We start from the raw sequence: 20,770 nt of genomic DNA, 5'->3' as shown, positions 1-20,770 counted from the left end.
GCAGCAAATTAAAATTTCAGTGTAGTTAGGAGGATTAAATGCGGTCCTTTTGACCAATCTCTTAACTTACAAGCTTTGCAGGCTTTAACACAAAATATTCCGGGGTGGGGGGTGTTGTCGGTAGAATAAGTGTCAACAAGTCCACCTATGAAATCAACTGAAATACAGTGTAGTTCAACATGAATTTGTGGAAATCAATGTGTATACACTGTCTGAAAATTAAAGTAAATGGAAAACAGTGTAAAATAAGAATAAATCAAATAATGGCTGTGCCTGCATACCTATATCTGAAGTATTCAAGATATTCTGTCACTCTCCCCAGTTCAGCTTTAACATGATATGCAGATATTGTTCTTTTAGAGAATTGAGTTCCATTTTGAGAGATGTTGTGGGGAGAGTGTCCCTTACAATTAGCCAGTTGAGGCACCTCTTTTTTGCTTACTTTACACTGTTCTGTCCGGGAAGCATATCAGCTTGCTAATGTGATTGTTTGCATCAATTATTGTTGGCACAGCTGGTGGGCACAATGTGGGCAGGGAGGGACTGCGGAACAGGACACTAATAATATCTAAATAAAATACAACTATTATGTGTTATAGCCACCAAAGCAAGCTTTAAAAAGACAGGTTTTTTTTTTTTACATTTAAAGAGTTAATGTATAGACAAAATAAACCTTCATAAACTATCCAGTGAAAATAGCATCATTTATCCCAAATATGGCAGGGAAACCCTACTTTATCTATCTCTTGCTAGGTTGATCTCTTAGGTGAAAGCTATTACGGGTCTCAATATGATAAAAATAAGCTTTGAAAAGTCACAAATTCTGGGATATAATCAGTTGAAGACACAATCTCCTCTTCTATATAGTCTAGGAAGTTCAAACAGCCTATGCATTGAGAAATAGTTTAGCGGCACTTGTACCTTCTTATTACAAAAAGAGCCCTGTGTGGAGCCCATCTATTAAGCAATGTCTTGCGGAGTTGAAGAGAGGAGTTTTTCCACAACCCGCAGATCACTGCTGGTTGCAGGAGAAACTAGTTGTTTTAGCTGCTACTGGCTGCAAAATACGATTTATTTTCCAAGGGCAGCTGCTTTGTAGCTCTGCAGGAATCATAATAGCTGATATCTAAGTCACCTTAAATAATGAAGGTAACGCTGGAAGGAGCTGGTGCCGAAGGAAGCAATAAAACAATGTAGGAATAAACAACAGTTGGCAATGAGTCTAAGATTGGCCTTTTGCTTCTTCCCCTTTGGTGCCATCAGCAAGCTAATGCTCTGAACCATGCAACTTTTTGTGCAGGAGAAAAGAAGACCACAAGAGTGGGTGGTACAACCTGCAGTTTTCTGCTATTTCCTATCCCTCTTGAAAATATCTGTATGGTTGATAGCTAGGGCTAAAGGGTCTCTTTTCATTTGCTGGAAAAATATAGATGAGTATTAGAAGAATACAGATGAGTAGTGCAATGGGTCAACTGGCTTGGGAGAGTTAGAGGAGGATGACTGTGTCATGTGGACCCCATCATTAAATGTGGGAAGAGGAAGGACACCTGGCGTGGAAGCAGCTGTTTTGCTATGAAGCTATTTTATTTGTATCTGTATCTGTTTTATTTGCTGAGACCTGTATTGTATTAACTGGGTTAGCTAGCCATGTTTACAAGAAAGAGATGTGACACAAGTTGTTCAACAAAACAATATTATCTCCATAAGGCAACAAAATGTTCTCAGCTCGCTTCTTCACAGAAGACAGAGCTTCAGGCTGCTCTTAGTTTTGGCTCTTGGTCCAAAATAAGGTTACCAGACGACCCATTTCCCGGGGACAGTCCCCGGATTTACAAATCAGTACCCATACAAAATCCATTATGTGGTAGACTGAGGACAGCCTATCCCTCTTACACACCAATTATCAGCTCCAGAACCTCCCTCTTTCAGTATTTTGGCTTCCCTTTCATCTCCAACACAGTCGCCCTCTGTATTGTAAGTCATCCTCCTCGCTACTTGTCTCTTTGGTGGTCTCTTGCAGCTTATAAAGAGGAAGTACTTTCCTGCTTGCTCTGTGCCTCTGCTTTCTGAACCCCACTCCTCAAAAGTCCACCTGGGCTTCATTCCAGCCAGCTGGGAGCCAAGCTGTCTCATTGTCTTCCCAGACTAACCACAGATCATCATCATCCTCTTCAAACAACTAATACTAACAGTACAATCATATAATGTCTACTCAAGGTAAGCCCAAATGAATTTGATAGGATTTGTTCACAGGTGAGGATATAGGATAACAATCATGCTAACAGAACAACTACTTCTTCTTGAATCACTTTGGATAAACTTAACCCATGGTAAGGTAGCATGCATGTACACTGAACTGAATCATCATAGTTTCTGGGGTTGGATCATCTGAGGTATAGAATGGGATAGCACTGTGTTGAAAACTGAACTAGTTGAAGACAGAAACTGTCTAATGATTAAAATAAAATTACTTTTCTGTGTTTGTCCTTTCTGAAGAAACTGTTGGCTGTTTTAAATTCTCAGGCTTTTCAGAAAATGCACCCACTGAGTGTTTCCAGACTGGAACACATGCGTCTAATTTTTAAAAAAAGAATGTTTAAAAGTCTTTTAAATTTTGCTCCCCCCCTTTTAAAAAAACACGCACACACTTTCCCAGCAAAAACTGTATTGTGTTCTCAATGGAATATAATAGTGCCTTTTCTCACTTTCAGTGGCATTTAGGCTGAGATTTGAGGCAGCACAAGGGCCCTTTGACTTTAAAAATCCTTAGGCCCCCAAAGAGTCACAGACACCACATCAAGCTATCAAATCTGACGAAGAATCGTCCTGGGTGGCTGTGCAGTAAGCGCAAATAACCAGCTGCTTCTCTATCTCTATCTCTCCATGTCCACATCTATATATCTATAGAAAAGATGCTCAAATATAATCATGACAAGTTGTCAGCCCAATTCTGCATGAATCAGCAGCCCACTACCACCACCCCAGACAAATATTCAGGTACCTTCTTTCATTCCCTCCCTCAGGCCTCAAATGAAAGCTGATATTCTCTTTCGCAGTTCTGTGTCCTAAACAGCAAAAGGCCCAAGGGAAAAGCCAAGCACTGCATGCTAATATGCTGAGAATGGCAAACTAATTCACTCTTAAACAAAACAAAACAGACATATAAAATATCAGGGAGGAAATTTATCTAAACCGAATCCCAAGATCATTCACTGGTATATAATTAAGTTAATTTATGGTCAGGGCACGTCAGGTATAGGGCCTGATTAATTTACTCTATCATCTATTCTACTCCACACACAGCCTATAATATGTAATTACCTCTCCACCAAGGATGCTGCAATAAAAGCAATGCTGCTGCTAAGGTGCGACTCTTGTGTGGCGGGAGAGGCAAAGCCTCAAAATGATGCTTGACATGAAGGAATTTATTAAACAATACAATCTATCCAACCCTAAGTGGCATAGAAGAAAGTGATATATACTAGGACACAATGGGCTTACTGCATCCTTTAATAAACTAATCCCCCCTGAGCATCATTTTGAAGTGATGCCTCTATTTTAATTTGTCTTCATCCTTGCTCCTGCCCCTTCCCTTTCTCCCTCCAAGATGGTGGGAAACTCCTTCTAAAATTGGCAACTGATAATCAAAAGCAAAGCCTGAAAATCGGAGGAAGGAAAAAGTGACACTTAGCATAATGAGGAGTGTTTTGGTTGATGGGGAGTATAGATGTTTGGGGAACAGGAAAGGACCTGGTGGGGCTGAGAATTCATACTCAACTGCTCGACCAGCTCCAAGTGTTCTGCATGTGCTAAGTGCTCATAAACAAGGTCTCTGGCCAATTAGATCATTTCATTCATTGGAATTTTACAGATGCGCAGCTATGCTAGTCAGCTGAAGCAAAAAGAAGAAGAGGGCCTTGTGACACCTTGTTAACCTTAAAGGCGCCACAATATTATTTGGTGAAACAATCTGTTATGCTTAAGGCACAGCATGCAGCTCCATCTCCCTGATTTTATTTAATTAATTACAGGTGCGATTATTATCCTAGAGCAGCACACAGGTTGGTTTATCCTTTCCTATCCAGCTGTAATTGGAATGAAATCACCCCCTTTGCTGTGCAGCTAGGAAGCTTAGGGGGAATGGCTTCTAAGTCAAAATATTCCCACTGCAGAGTTCCATTCAGGTGATACTCCTGCGGTCTAAGGCGGCAACAGATGGGACCAGGGTCAATTCACTTCCCCCTGCAACCTCCAGTGACACTTCCCCATTGTTCTGGAGGGACAGGGATAGTGTGCGGGTGACAATGAGAGGACTGAGAGAGGGAATCAACAAAGTCAACTCCCGCATCAGTGGGATCTGTCTGCTGGACCAAACGTCTGCTTTTGCTGGATTGAAAGGTGCGCTGCCAAAGCAAGGTCGGGATTAAGCTGAATATAATCATCCTCAGATTAGGGCACTAAACACGTATCCCTAACTGAATGGGAATTGCAACCTGAGATGCACTCTTGAGCGGTGTCTTGAGAACTATGTAGTCATGAACACACACTGATATGAATAAACATTTTTCAACTATACGTGCTGCATAGTTTTCTAGATATTGTTCACCATGAATAAGTCAATCAACTGCAATAATACTAAGCATACGTTTTGAAGGTAATTCATTTTTTTTAAAGGCAACTTACTATGGCTGCTCCCAGAAAATAAGTGGAACACAGGATGTATGATGCAATGCCCCCAGGCCCCCACAATAAATGTCACACATGCCAGAAAAGCACTTTTAGTTTTGTTTGAATCAGGTCACAAAAGCCAGTTGTTTGTGACCATACCTGCCTTCCACTGTACCTATCAGATTTGTCCAGTTTATGGAACACCCACATAATACGAGGTGGGTGGGAAAACTGGGTCATGTTCTGCTCCATAGGAATATGGACTTAAAAGTAGTATCTCAGACACTGAATATGAAGGATACAGCTGGCGTGGAAATGCCCAATGTCTGTTAGTGTGGAAGCTCTTTTCAAAATACTACTATGCTTTTTACTTCAAAACCATCCAACCAAATCTAGCAACACTGTTAATGAGAACAATAGGTTTGCTCTAGATTAGGTTAGTCTCACTGAAATCAACAGCAGAAGTTAACCATCACAAACTTAAGTCCTGCTGCTTTCACTGGGGCTAAAGTATGTCTAACTTAGTCTGGATCCAACTTGTTCTTGTTAATGTGAATATATTAATGAAAATGCTTTTTTTAATTAAAAGTTATTCAGCTAGCATAATACCTAGCTGTATAAATATTGAATGCAACAACTAAAAACAATCCTCACTTTATTTAGAATGTTAACAACAGATGGTTGGTATTCATGTGTAAATTCTGCATTATATTTCATTTAGTGCAGTCATATATTACCGCTTGAGAGGAAGGGCAATAATGTATTATGTGTTAATTAATACTATTCCAAGCAATAACAGCTGGCTATTTCTCTGTGGGTGTCAGAAGATTCTGCTATTATGCAACATTCTCCTTCGAGAATTGGCAAATACCGATATGAGGGCTCCTTGAATATATTAACTTTAAATAATAGCTTGATTTAAATTACACTGTGTATGAATTCAGGAACTGTGACTTCCATTCCTGGACGTTAGAAGAATCTTTTTGATTTCAACTGCTTTTAGGGGCTTAAAAGTAACCACTACATTGAGGAGCCAATTATGTTTGCAGATTATTTTGTCCATGCGTTTGAACTCAAACGCAACAACAACGTACATATGAAAATGCAGGATGTACATATGAAAATGCAGTTAACTTTTACTGAAACATTAAAAAGTATCAGTGGCCCCAAGTAATGAACATGTAAACTTTTTTTTTTAAGTTGCCTACGACATGTATATGTAAAGCCAAATAATATTCCATCCCCCCCCCTATAATTCCAGACTGCTCTCAGCCTACCATTGGCAAGATAAGTTTCTGAGTTTGTTTTCCGTCTGCTCTGAGTGTAATTTTAATTCTATATATAGCACAGGTTAAGATTAATACAGATACAAATGAAAGGCTGACAAATGAAAGGAAGTATTAATATAATCAGACTTCGTTGTCAGTGGGAGAATACTAGCGAGTTGCTGAAATGCTTATTAACATTTCCCCCACCCATTATAATCCTTTTGAGCTACAATAATCTTTATACTGGACTGATGCATCCTTCCAAATATATGAGCAAAGGTAATGGGAGAACAATAACCTATGGGAACTGGATCTGGCAGAAGAGCCACTAGCAAGGTCAAGAATCTGGAAGCAGGGCTGCATTTTGTCTCTTTTCTAACCAAACACATTATCCCTTTCTCTTTCTCATGAACATGTGCACACATGCACACGTGCGCGCAGACAGAATGCTTGACAAACACTTAACTCTTTCACATTGGACAATAACACATTTAACGAAGAGGAGCTTGGGCGGGAAAGGGGAGCAATTTCCAGCAGGGAAAATAGTGTGAGGAAAGGATTAACCTCCATACCCCTGAGTCATGGTCCTGACCTGGATCTACCTCCTCTCTGATGGCTGCTTTTTCAAAGTATGTAAAGGGAGACAAACTACACAAAACACTGGAGAGCCAGGAGATCTATACATTTAAGCAAGCAGCACCTGTAGGAAAGACATACTTCAGCTCATAACCATAGTGCTGAGAGGCGAGGAAATAATATTTTTGTCCAGTGTTATTTTGCCAAGTGAAACAAGGAGCCTTCTATTTGCTCCATTGAGGAAAATGGATGTGTACACAGTTTTCCAAAATTTCAGAGAGCCATTTTTCTGAGTGTTACTTACTACCTGGGATTCATTAATTGGAAATGAACCTGGGACTGCATACATACGTTGTGACCACTGAATTACAAGCCATTTGAAATAAATAATGAAAGGTGTCCCCATATGAGACAAAAACTAGAAGAGCAATCGCTTTAAACAACATTCCTTCCTCTTTTTATTGCCCTTTGGAATGCATTCATTGGCTGATTCTCAACCATATCCCTTTAAGCCCTGCACAGCAATGAAAGAGGTGGCTGTTATTAATTTTTAAGCCTTCCTGCCAGGTTTCAGACCAATAACTTCGGTGAACTGAATAAGGCAAGGATATTTCATTAAGAAGAGTCTTAAAGGCCAATGCACATGGGGTCCCTTCTGCACAAGACATTTAAAGCATCATCACACCCTTTTAAACAGTCATGGCTTCCCCCGAATAATCATGGCAGATGTAGTTTGTTAATGGTACTGAGAGATGGTAGGAGACCTTCATTCCCCTCAAAGAGCTACCATTTGCAGAGTGGTATAAAAATCAACCCCTCTTCCCTGGGATCTCTGGAAACAGGAGCTCTGCCAGGGCACCCTTTACAAACTACAATCCTCAGGATCCTTTGGGGCAAGTCATGACTGTTTGAAGTGGTATAATAGTGTTTTCAACATTTAGCAAAGATGGGGTCTTGGCTGACAATGCTGGAATTAAGCCGTAAAACTATACAATGTTGGTGGTTTCCAAAGCAGAAGCTGTGTATCTCTCATATTTAGAGTAAAATCCAGCTGTTATAGATCCTTATGCAGCCTAGAGACAAAAGACAGACGAGCCAAAATCATCCCTTCCCAAGGATCAGGCTGACCCAAAAGACAGTCAGAACAGTGATAAACATGGTAAGGATGTCAGAGCATTCATTTCCAAGAATTGGTACAGTCATGAGGAAATTGGATCTTTAGGGATGCTAGAATTGTTTTCCATTCCTTCATATTATGTTCACTGTGGAATCATCTGTCATACACTCCAACTTTTCAGAAACAAGAAAAATGTGCCTCAAAAACTGCAGGTTAAAGTGGGAAGGAAGATGGAGGGGGGTAAGTGGATGGCTAGGAGGTGGGGATTCAGACATCCATATAAACACATAGAAAGAACACATAATGGGAATTGCAGGGTCACGTTGACTAGTCTTTGCCTGCCCCCTGCAATGCACAGTGCAGCCACATCTGTGCAATCACCAAGGTTCTAAAGAGCTTCTATGCATTGGATGCTGGCTGAATGTGTGGACGGTGGGGCTGCGGCCACAGTACACAGTGGTGGGGTGGGGGTGGTGCATGAAAGCCCCTCACATGTTCTTTCAATGTGTGGGGTGCTCTCTGGATCCTCCACATGCCAGGATTACATTGCATTACAGGAAAATGCTCTTGCAATGGAAAACATAGCTTTCCCAATATCACTGTTTATCACTGTTAACCAAGTCGGCATGCCAAATATAAATGAAACTGTAGGCACATTTTAGGGAAACGTTGGTTGTGTAAGCCTTTGCAAAGCACATGCATATACTTCCTGCATAAAAATGACTGATTTAGGACAGAGCTACCTGTGTACAACAAAAGGATGCCTTTTGCAAATATATGCCGCCAGTTCTGAGCAGTTGGCTGTAGCGTAATACTAAATCTCACCCCAGCATTGTGGCTCCAGTGATGACTAGGTGTGTATTCAGTACTTACAGCTGTCCTCTTCCTCCATGAAGATGCTGATCACGTAACAGGCATAAACAAAGCCAATCAACTGTGGGAAAAGAAAAGGAGGAAACCCATTAGTTACAACTTATGCATCAGTGCTAAGGCTGCAGTTCAAAATCATTTACTTTCATTTTCTTAAACTATTATTATTATTATTATTATTATTATTATTATTAAACTTTCAGAAAATGCATTGCTAGAACAGTGCTGAATTCAAACATGCAGGCACTTTCAAGAATGACACCAGTTTTTTTAAAAAATGTTTTGGCCTGAGAACACTACACACACTAAAAGCCCTTTGAAATTAGTGGCATTTAAGAGCATTGCTGATTAAGCCTCATTTATTTTCATGGGATGCAGGCACAGTGTATTCTCTAGTTTGCCAGCACTATTTTTGACTGGTGTTTGATTTGGAATCTAGGGCAAAACCTGGCTTTCTGTGAACTATAACTTTCCATTTTCTAGTCCTCATGGCTGCAGTGGGTGGGTGGATTCAAACATCTTCAACCAGTATCTTCAGAAAGGATTGGAAAGCAAACACCAACTTGAGAGGGACTTGACCTCAATAAGTGTTTAATTTTTTTTTTTCAAAACTGTCTGCTATATGCAGGTGTTATATAACAGATTTCAAACACTCATTGTTTCAGACATTTAACTCAGTTGCAAATGCCATGTTCTGATGTGATTCATAAGCTCCAGAAAATTCTTACAGATGGACGTTGGAAACTAACTCAAATACTTTCAGAATCCTAAGGGATGAACCAGACACATTGTGACAATATTTTGAATAAGGTGGTATTCTAAAAACTCTCTTAACCTTATACCACTGTCATATGTGCTTCAGGACAAGAGCTTGGGGAATCTAGTTGTTTGTCTTCCAACAATGACAAAATGTTTCCTTAGCTGCAGCCAAGAAAAGAAGCCTTGTCTCTGGGCAAACAATACTCGTTAGAAGAGAGTGCCCCAGATATAGAGAAAAAAACCCAAAGGCAGAACAACTCTCAGGCTGTACAATGGAGTGTTCTCACAGAGTGCTAATCTTGTGTTATAGGAGACTAATAGTGCAATCCTAACAATTTCTAATCAGAAGGAAGTGCTACTGAATTCAGTGGGGCTTACACCTAGGTATGTACGGGTGGGGGTTGTAGCCTAAGTCATCTCAGTAGATCTACTCAAGAGTTTGACTTGTTTTTATTTATTTATTAATATTTCAAAAATCTCTATGTAGTGTATTGTCTAAAAAGCAAACAAACAAACAATAAATCATTTAAAGAAGAACAACATTAGTAGTAGTAGTAGCAGCAGCAGCAGTAGTAGTAGTAGAAAAAAATTGTATACCACTCTATACTCACAGGTTTCAGGGCAGTTCACAGGATAAAATCATATGAAAGCAAATTTAACAGAAAATCTGAGGATTCAAATGTATTATACAAATCTCTTTCTTCATAGCAATGCCAAGATTGTCTGAACAAATATATTTTCCCTAGGATAATACTGTTCTCAGCTTGAAGGACAATGAGTCAGTTCAAGAAAGCATTAAGCACTTAGTGCCTTCAGTAATTTCCATATACAGTGGTACCTTGGGTTACATACGCTTCAGGTTACATAGGCTTCAGGTTACATACTCCGCTAACCCAGAAATAACGCTTCAGGTTAAGAACTTTGCTTCAGGATAAGAACAGAAATCTTGCTCTGGCGGCGCAGCGGCAGCGGGAGGTCCCATTAGCTAAAGTGGTGCTTCAGGTTAAGAATAGTTTCAGGTTAAAAACGAGCCTCCGGAATTAATTAAGTACGTAACCAGAGGTACCACTGTACTCAGAGCAGGGGACATGAAGGTTTGGTATGCTTTATGCTACTAAATAATTACTTAGACCTGTTTGATAAAAGGATCATTGTTTGAACTGTGTTTTCTCTTTGCATGTTGATCTTGGCCTACAAAAATTCCTAGAAAGTGATTCAACATTTGTAGTTGTAGTTGTTAGTTGCAGATGTTATTGACATGACATGGAACATCGACCTTGCAAAAGTTCTATACACATAGATTTCATCTTCTGAATTGGCGATTTAAGTGCTGTCCTTTCCCCACTGCCACTGTGGGCTCCAATTCCCAACTTACCAGAAAAAGAGAGAGAGAGAAACTCTGAACACCTTCCTTATAAACAGAGTTTATGTCCACTAATACTTAGTTGAAGAAATCAGACACACCAGTAATTAGATGGGTGACTGATATTTGAGCAAGTTGTGCACACTGAATGACTTCCCTACCCAATGGCAAATGTTAAATCCTGCAAATGTAGATATTAAAGGAGGGGGGAGTCCACAGCTTGAATGTTATTATAAGGAAATCCATTAATATGTTCCCTTTTGCTTTATTAATGGCAATAAAATATTTATTCCTACAAATTACTTTTGGTATCTTGATTAACCCAACTGATGCTTGATTAATAAGGCTGCACTCACAACAGCCCATCTAGCTGTTAGGTTAATCACCAATTTGCAGTGGGCCAATTGGTGTGCACTGCTTGGTTTATCGATGTCTTAATGAAAATAGCCTTCTTTGGCAATTTGCCCAGCCTCAATTGGAAGAATGTAACTTGTATTCACTGATAACAAAAGAGAATGTGATGCACCCAATTATTCACAGATAAGTTTGAGATCATCTTGGGGTGGAATAAAGTTTAACCGCAATGACTAAAATAGTAAAGTTTTAAGAAATGTGATTAAGTCTTAACCATTAAAAATAGGCTGCTGCCTCTTCCTGAACATTATCTTCTATTCCACCCACTCCTAATGATTCACCCCAAATATTCCCCAACCCTCCATTTGCTTAATTTAGAACTATGGTGAATTAACACAAAAAATATCTTGTAGCTCAGCAATATCTATTTCTTGGGGGTAGCCAATATGGTGTCCTTCAGATGCTATTGAACTGGAACTCTTATCAGCCCTACCCAGCACAGACAACAGTACGGGATGGTAAAAGTTGTAGTCCAACATTGGGAGGGAACCATATTGGTTACCCCTTGGCACCATTCGAAGGAGGATTCATTTACCCACATAAAATGTTCATTGTTTCCTATTGTGGGCCACAATATGTATGACACATTCTTGCAGCACCACATCTACGAAGAAGCAGACACATACTCTGTGCTTCTCTAATTCTGTTTCTGGCAGCTGATCCTCCCCCCTCCTCCACACATGCACACACACTTGCCTCTTCCAGGTGAATGACTCCTAATTCAGTCTCCTCTCACATGAAGTTTATTGGGATGTATAGGGCAAAACTCAATCCTCTTGAGAAAATCTCTCTCTCTCAAAGTACCCATATAAATGTGTTCATTAGTGCTGGTGTTTCTTCATTCTGCAGTTCAGAAGCACTCACTAGGCTTCAGTAAAGCCCTGAATTCTATATATCACACAGTAAAATAATTTGATGAAGAACTTATGCAGCTGAGAACTGCCTTACATGCTACTTTTTGAAGACACAGACATGGACAGAGATGTTTTAAGGTGCAAAGGGACTTTGGAAAGGAGAGCATGTGTGCTTTTTTCTCTATTTAGGCACCAAGGCTGCATTCCAAAGGTGGGTGGGCAAAATCTAAATGTGATTTAAGCACCTCACCCTACACCCTACAGAGCTAAAATTGACAGGGCAGCATTGAGGGCAGAGGAACTCTCTATTGGTCCTCCATCAACTTCTGGGTTATTCTTTTTTAAAATGTATCGGTATACATTCTCTCCACTAGAGGCAATGAGAAGGAGAAATCTGGACATTCATGCGTGTGTCTAAATTTCTTCCCAATGTAGCAGCTGATCAAGGATGGCTGTGGATCCAAGCTGGTTCCTGGTCCTCTGCTAGCATGCCCCTGCTAAGCCATCTTTGTGGCCCAACTGATGTCAGAGTCCCAGTGTTGGCTGGGGCTGGGACAGGGAATCAGGATTCAGGATCAGCAGAGAGGGATGGATGGATGACGGAACCAACACTCAACTTCCCTTGACAATACTGAAGTTCTGTCCTTTCCTTGATGCTGGAGAGGCAGATCCAATCTGTTGGATGTTCCTTGGGACCAGTCGAAGTGCTCTGTGAACAGTTTTCAGATTACTCTCCCTCCAAATATCAGAGGTGGATTTAGGGCAGTGCAACCAGTTCTGCTGCACTGGACACCAAGACTAGGGGCACTGCAGGGCGTCACAACTATGATGTGGTGAATTGAGCAGAATGGAAGGTGAGAGGCTGGGGGTGCACTAAATTTTATCCTTACATAGGGCCCCACTGAAATTTGAAAGACCAACGTCTTCCTCTGAAAATGTAACCTTTTCTAGAATATAAACAGATATGCCATTCTACCCATCAAAGGTGACAACCTTGGAAAATATATGGGGGGGGGGGGACAAGTAAGCTCCACCCCACATAACCAATCACATAACACAACACACACAAACCATTTGAATGACAATGCCCATCAACTTGGGGGGAGGCTAACCCCCTCAAATATTTGATTGGGGGCCCCGAAGGGCCCTCGGCCCCTAGGAGTTGGTTCCTATGCTCCCCATGTTCTTTCTGCAGAAATTTTTAAGCATGGGATTTCACACATCTTTAAAATATGAATACTTTTGTAGTGGCATCTTGCTTGAGGTGTGATGTTCTAACATTTGCAAACTATGTCAAGTTCCACCACCTATTTTGCACTGTTTAGTAAGAGTAAAATGTTAACTCTGCATGTGCTTCCAAGCAATATTTTTCATTTTCTGAAATCTATAACCTGGCCTTTAGTATCAATCAACATTACCAGGGCAGCTTACAACAACACAGGGAAAGGAGGGCTGTAACCTTTGAGGTTTGTTTGTTTGTTTTACAATCAAGCAGTGTACAAATTTTGTTAAACAAATTAATTAATAAATATTGATAATAAAAAATACAGTGCGTTAGATCTAGAGAAAAGTGCATAGCCAGGAGCTGGTGGAAGATAACTTATCTCCCCCCTCCTCTCCTAATAACCATCCTTAACAGCCTCTCTGGGGGCTCAGAGAGCTTTGCTGAATGAGGGAGATGCCCTATAATTGAGTATAAGCAACATCTGCAACAGTCCCTCTCCAAATAATTTTATTATATCTTTTGAAACACAATAATAACTACCGGTATTCAAAATCCTGCAGATCCTGTGTGAGTTTCTAATTTTTCTATATATTTTTTAAATGTTGAGCACTGTTCATAATTCTGCTGTACATACCAGTGGAGAAGCACCAATAATATAGTACTGACTAACATAATTTTGGAACATGGTTCATTTTTTACATATTATGTAGAATATTTTTTTAATGTTCATTCCTAATATCTGTCTTTCTTCTGTAGCACATTGTCCTCTGAACTTATCATTTAGTTAGTGCCTGAAAGTATGCTAAGCTAAAAGACTCAAGTTAGAAAGAACTTAAAGGCTTCTAACAAGATAACTGGAATTTGAGATTAGAAGACGGTGAGCCATATTTCATGGTCTAGTTGATACAACCCATCATTGCCTCCAGCTCTTTAACAGACACATTGATTCTTAATACGATGGGTTCGCTACTCTGTCTAGGGATGTCATGTTGACCCAATTAACTTAATGAACTTTCTCTAGTGGGGGAGGAAGATACTGGTACATGCCTCTTACTGGTAAAAAAGGCAGGGTGTGAATGCTCCGAGTTTATGCTATAATTTCCTAGCTTATACTATCATGTTTGCCATATTTAGATGAAATAGAAGCCAAAAAATGAGTCCAAAATCTGTACTCAAACCCTAAACAATTGCAAAGTTTCTAGGCCCTCAGTGCCTCCTTAACATTTGCTGCAGTAGCAAGTGATGCCACAGCTGGTGAAAGTCTCTCTCTAGTCATATTTTAAAGGTACAATAGTATTACATGGCTCCAGAATCAAGATTAGCAACTCCTTATTCCCTTGGCTGATTGACAGACAGCTCACACACAACAAATGAGTTTTATTATATTCACTCTTTTACAATATATCCTTCATCTTGCTTATTGCCTCATTGCCTGATCTCATATACTGACCAAAGCCTTGTCCCCGAAAAACTTATTTTTTATGTGAAAGAAATATTCTGTATGGAGGAGCATTCACTCCTGAGATCTCCTAAGAATGTCTATACTGGATCTGACCAAAGTCTTACGTAACAGCACACAGAACATAGAAAGCTGCTCTATTCTGAATCAGATCTTTTGTTCATCTAGATCAGTACCCAGTGATTGGCTGTGGCTCTCCAGTATTTGAGAACGAGGTCATTTCCAGCATGCAAAGCAGATGTGCTGTGGCTGAGCTAAGATGCTTTCAGCATCCTGTTTCTGACATTGGCCAACCTGTAGTCTGAAGTGGAACAGCCATTTCAATCAGCGCCAAAGAACACACACTTTCAGGTGACTCATGCCTGATGTTCTGAAGTATTTTGTTTGTTTGTTTGTTTACAAAGTGCATCCACTGGGGGAGAGGATCTGGTACTTTAACTAGGGAAGTGGTGCAGGGACTGGAAGCAATTAGGACTTTCCTCTCCAGCACAATTTTCTAAATCAAAGTTTGGGGGTGGGATGCGGTAAGAGGGAAATACAGGTGCCCGGTTCACTTCTGTCCCCCCCCCCCACCCCCATGGAGCAAATGGCAGCTCAGGGATGGGACAATTTCAATCAAGTAAATTATGGGGCAGGGAAGGATTAAACACCATCAAATCAAATGAGCAGCCCCCATGTATGAATTTTAACAATGACAACAAATTATGAATCTTTCAAAACTAAGTGTGAACCTGCTTGATTTTCTGGCTTCCCAACCTGTTCACTGGTCTTAGCAATAACCAGTTTGCTTTGCCCGCATGTCCTGGTTGCAGGTTTCCCATGGGCATCTGACTATTGACTGTGAGAACAGGATGTTGGACTGGATCGACCATTTGCCTAATCCATCAGCGTCTTCTTATGTTCTTATGACCTAATCCTCAAGATACAGGTGGGTAGCCGTGTTGGTCTGCCATAGTCAAAACAAAATCGAAAATTCTTTCTAGTAGCACCTTAGAGACCAACTGAGTTTGTTCCTGGTATGAGCTTTCGTGTGCATGTGTATCTGAAGAAGTGTGCATGCACACGAAAGCTCATACCAGGAACAAACTCAGTTGGTCTCTAAGGTGCTACTAGAAAGAATTTTCGATTTTGTTAATCCTCAAGAGTTCATGCTTGGCCTGAGCTCAGGGGTGAAGAGGCCCCAGCACATCCAATTGCAGTTCATTCCAGAATCCCCTAGTAGTATGACTAAGAGTCAGGAAAGCAAACAGCCACCACATGGACACTGTTGTGAATTACAGTTGTGGTGGCACAGATCTGCATGGTGAGTCATTGCACACTTTCAGGCCACCGCATGGAGCGTCCTCCATCACTGGCTACTTAAAGCAGTCCTTTGTAGATTCAAGCTCTGTCACATTTCACCCACAGATCAAAACCGTACACGTGTTCTGTGATTGGAAAACACACTCACAAAAATTTCTACAAGAGAGGAAGGTATGCCTGTAGTGTCTTTTGAATTCACTGATTACAGAGCTCCTTTTCAATAACTCTTCCACTTCTTTTTTAAAAGAACATCCAGAGTGTATTGCTTTAGGGTTGTTGTTTTTTTAAAAAAGGCACATTAACATTTAAGACCTGAAGGAACACCAAACTATTTCAATGTACATTAATTTACAAGCATGAGATAAGGACTGTAGGAAATACTGGTAAATGTTCCACTCGCTCTATTAATGACAGTTACTGAGTTCTTCTCTGAAGCTCGCTACATGCCAAGGATGGGCATTCGCCAGAAAACCTAAGGCACCATCAAATCAGCTTATCTTAGGAAATGTTTGAGGATCTAATGGACTGTGTGGTAGCATTTTCCTCTGCCTTTGCCAGGCTGACTTTATTAGCCCCCCTAGTGAAACCTTCAAATAGGAGTTGCAGGAGATGTGGGCAGAGGAATGCACTTCAAAAGTAAGCTCCAGAACCTGAAAGACATTCACTTAGCCCTGGCAATAATTGAAATCACACAACAATGCATCCAGACAATTCTTAGAGGATGATTAAAGTTTATAACTGTACAGAACGTTTCAGTCCAGTGCCTCATCAATAGGATAAAGTACGATTTAATCTAACTCCCAGATTTTTAGGTATGCTGGATAAACCTCTTTTAATAAAGTACCTTTTAACATTCAAGTTCAAATAGAGATGACAGACATTCTCATTTGGAAAGTATTGTTTTCTGTGCGCTCAGAGCAGTGGGCTGTTAAGAGTCAGCCTTACATGGCCCCTGTGCATTTACAGGTAGAAAAATAATAATTGTGAAAAACCAGTGAGTACAGACATGACTATAGGCCCATTCCTGGATCAGTAGGGGTCACAGCCTAACAAGCTCAGAAGCCCCCAAGTTGAGCCCTTGTTTCAAACATCCCATCAGCTAGATGTCCACTTACCGGTAGTTTCCTTTCCTTATGAAGTGCTGTAGTTCACATGCAGATGGTCAGCCCAAGAGATTCTGTTAGTCCACAGACCACACCGCTACATACAGGACTGTCCAATAATTGACCCAAGGCTCCAGTGAATCACTGGGTATTACTCTGATCAGTACACAGCCACAAACAAGTCGCACTTTCAAAGGTATGCATGCAGAATCTACCTGGTAATAACAAAATATGAATATATGGACCCACAACTCAGACCTGCATGCTTTCTGTACCGATTACACAATCATAATTCTGTTGTTGAAAATTACGCACATTGGGTAAACCCTTGTGGCAGATCCGGATGCTATCTTTCTTCACATCTCTACTCTAGCAATACTACTGCAGGACCATAAAATGTCGCCCACATCATTGTGTGTTCATTTGCAACATCAGGGGTTCATTCATCTTCTAATATGGTATGTGCCATCATCTGCCAGCAATGCACTTCTGCATTCTACATAGGACAAACAGGCTGGGATTTACACAAAAGAATGAATGGACACAAATCTGACATCAGAAATGGCAACCTTAAAAAAGGCAGAGGGGAACATTTTAACTCTTTAGGATACACTGTAAACAACACTGAAGTAGCCATGTTGAAGCAAAGGAACTTCAAAGTAAGATGGCACCTGTAAAACCGCTGAATTACCATAGACATAGACACTACAGTGGACGCTCGGGTTGCGAATGTGATCTGTAGGGGAGGCACGTTCGCAACCTGCAGTGTTCACAACCCGGAGCGCTGCGTCTGTGCACATGCAGGTTGTGATTCAGTGCTTCTGCACATGCGCAGAGCACAATTTAGTGCTTTTGCACATGCACGAGTGCCAAAACCCAGAAGTAACTTGTTCCGGTACTTCTGGGTTCGGCGCGTCCGTAACCTGAAAAGGTGCAACACGCAGTGATCGCAACCCGAGGTATGACTGTATATAAATGCCAGAACTTGGTTGGAGCACCTGCATAAATTGTGCCACTGAAGTGGCTTTGGGCAGAATAGAAGGCTTACAAATGTCCCCTTCTACTGCCTCCTACAGACCATAGTTGTAAGGTCATCCAATGAGTCATGCTTACTTGGAGTTATCAAAACTGAAACTAAGGAAGCAGCACAGAATCAGCATCAGAGTGTTAAGCTTGCTAAGGACCATGAATTAAGACAGGGGTAGGCAACCTAAGGCCCACTGGCTACAAGCGGCCCATGGGGGTCATTTAACCGGCCCCTGAGCCGCCCCTGAACCAAGTCACTCGCTTGGCAAGTCCCTGTGCACTGCGCTAAACTGGCACAGTGTGGTGCGGGGACTTGCTTCCACGGTGCCAGAAATTGTGTCCGTGCAGATGCAGATGCCAGAAATCACATCTGCACAGATGCAGACACCAGAAATTGTGTCTGTTCAGATGCAGACACCGGAAAACACAATCCGGCCCACAGAGGGATTTCCGCTGGAGTGAAGCGGTCCAGGTGAGGTAAACCTTGCTGACCCCTGAATTAAGACAATTAGTTAAGAATCATGGCATAGCACAGGTCACACTTTGGACTGTCAGCAATTTCTAGGATAGTCATTGCTTCTTTTTTTGCACCCTAGAGCAGTGGTTCCCAATTAGCTAATTACTGAGGACCCCTATTTCTCAAAAGCCAAGCCACGGACTCCCTACTTTTGAAAATTTTGATAACTCTATGGTAGTCACCTTTCTTTCTTCAAAAAAGCAATCTTTTGAAGAAAATGTGGGGTGGCCCCTAATAAGCAAAGGATTTTAGGTATACGAAAAAGCAGACCATAAAATTTGTGATATTACCACAAATTGCCTTTCCCCAGACAGTAGGAAAAACTTGTCTCCATTGCTCCACTACAGCTGAATAAACGAAAAGCTATTATGTCCCTAATTATGTTTTGAACCACTGACCTAGAGCATTCACAACCAGGGACTCTCTCTTTTGCAGCGTTCCTGATCGCACAGAGAGAGCAATATCTGCCGGCTTGTTTACATTGTCAGCTGAACACAGGAAGGTGAGGGTAATAACCAGGAATCTTGATCCTCCTCTGCTTTCCAGTTTTTCCTCTGGTTAGCAGGGTAGGAATAGGTCACTGAGTGGTCAGTGTGTATCAGCAAGAATGTGAAGATTTGGACTCAAATCTCTGTGAAGCTCACTACATGGCCCTGGGCCAGCCCCTAGCTCTCAATCTCACAGGTCTAGCTTCTGCTTGATTATTTTTGTCATTTTCTGACTTTCTCTATGCAAATCTGACACAAGCAATAGTAAAACTTGACAGCCTTCTTATCACCTCATTCACTTGCCAGAGCAAAGAGGCAATTACTTTGGTGCTTCAACAGATGACATCTTATCTCCTACTACGAAAAAAAAATTGTGGAGCAGCACTTCCCTGCATTTCCCCTCCATTGCACCACTGCCTATAAACAGTTCTATTTTATTTACAGTTTAATTTACTTTAATTTGCATTTTGCAGCATGCATATAATATTTTGAATGTATAATACCTGCTTATGCAGGTGTGTACAGGAGGACTCTCCATTAATCACTTTAATTACATAAATGTAATTTAAAATCAAATACTCATTTGCATATATGTATGTGCAGGGATAAAAGCAATACATTATTCAAGAAACAGACACACCTTTCAAATTCCAAAGTTTTCTTTATAAAAATAAATGGTTGCCAATAATTTTCGAGACATACAGTAGCATCTGCCCTGAATTCTAAGACTGAATAGTATTTTCCATATTGATCATTATATTTCAGTGTGATAAAAATAAACTCGCCTTTTCAGCACACCCACAAACACACACACACTGGGGGGGGGATAGCAGGGTTAGCCATCTACACAGGTATTCCCAGTTCAAATTTGTGCTAGAAGGCTTTCGTGTTGTGTTCCCAGTGGGCAGAAAAACTATCAAGAGCAGCAATGAAGCAACACTTTCTGTCAGGCTGCAGTGCCTAATGAGTTTCAGAGCCTGCTTTGTAGGTCATATGTAACCCGGTGTGATCCTTTACACTACTTTAGAATGTCACAACTTATAAACCTAGAAGATGCCATTCCCCCATGCTGGGTTTACAGCAGTGATTTCAAGCTCCACTGTTGTTCTCCCAACTAGAGCTGGACTCCACTATACTACCGCACTCCTATAATTCAAAGAAATGCTGTTAGTCGCAGACAAACACCAGAGGTGATCCAGTTCTCTAACAGAGGCTATTACCATGAATCAACACGGCCAACAGACTCTCCTGGAATTCAAAGTAATTTTGCAGGCAATAAGTTCTACCGCGAGGTTTACCAGAAGGGATTGGAGTTGTCACAACATTTACATTATTCTCTGGCCCGTATTTATCTTCGTTTAAATTTATTTCGGGGAAGGCAAATGTGAAAGTTAACATTACAAAGGCAGAATGTTTGCTTCCTCCCCTTTGCCTAGAGATAGATAGATAGATAGATAGATAGATAGATAGATAGATAGATTTATGGAGTCAAATAATAATGGTGTCAGACTTTGCCACCCTGGTGCCCCGGGGCTGATGGGAATTGTAGTGCAAAACATCAGGGCATCAGGTTGCAAAGCTGGTCTATGCATTACTAACACTTCACTGGCTAATTGCAGATGAAATATATCTACAAAGTCTAGGCAACTGTCCTGTTTCTTACCATGCTTTTCATATAAGCCATTTCATTTATTTAGCAGAATGTTTAATTATATGAGTTTATTGCATTTTCCTAAATATTAATATCATTATTCTTGTGAA

General features: G+C 40.8%; 1 protein-coding gene across 4 annotated transcripts in view; it reads right to left on the bottom strand.

Moving 5' to 3' along the window:
* Window positions 1-20,770, bottom strand: part of NKAIN3 (sodium/potassium transporting ATPase interacting 3) — a 185,284-nt gene that overhangs the window by 4,272 nt on the left and 160,242 nt on the right. For 3 of the 4 annotated variants that reach the window (XM_033155298.1, XM_033155294.1, XM_033155297.1), the window contains one exon: window positions 8,503-8,563. In XM_033155298.1, the coding sequence (XP_033011189.1) occupies window positions 8,503-8,563 (61 nt within the window). Of the gene's footprint in view, window positions 1-8,454; window positions 8,564-20,770 lie in introns of all 4 variants that reach the window. The other variant, XM_033155296.1, reaches the window with a different exon arrangement.

The sequence above is a fragment of the Lacerta agilis genome, chromosome 7 (genome assembly GCF_009819535.1).
Source record: "Lacerta agilis isolate rLacAgi1 chromosome 7, rLacAgi1.pri, whole genome shotgun sequence".
NCBI lineage: Eukaryota > Metazoa > Chordata > Lepidosauria > Squamata > Lacertidae > Lacerta > Lacerta agilis.
Note: the sequence above shows the minus strand (reverse complement) of the source record. Positions and strands in the feature narration are given on the sequence as shown.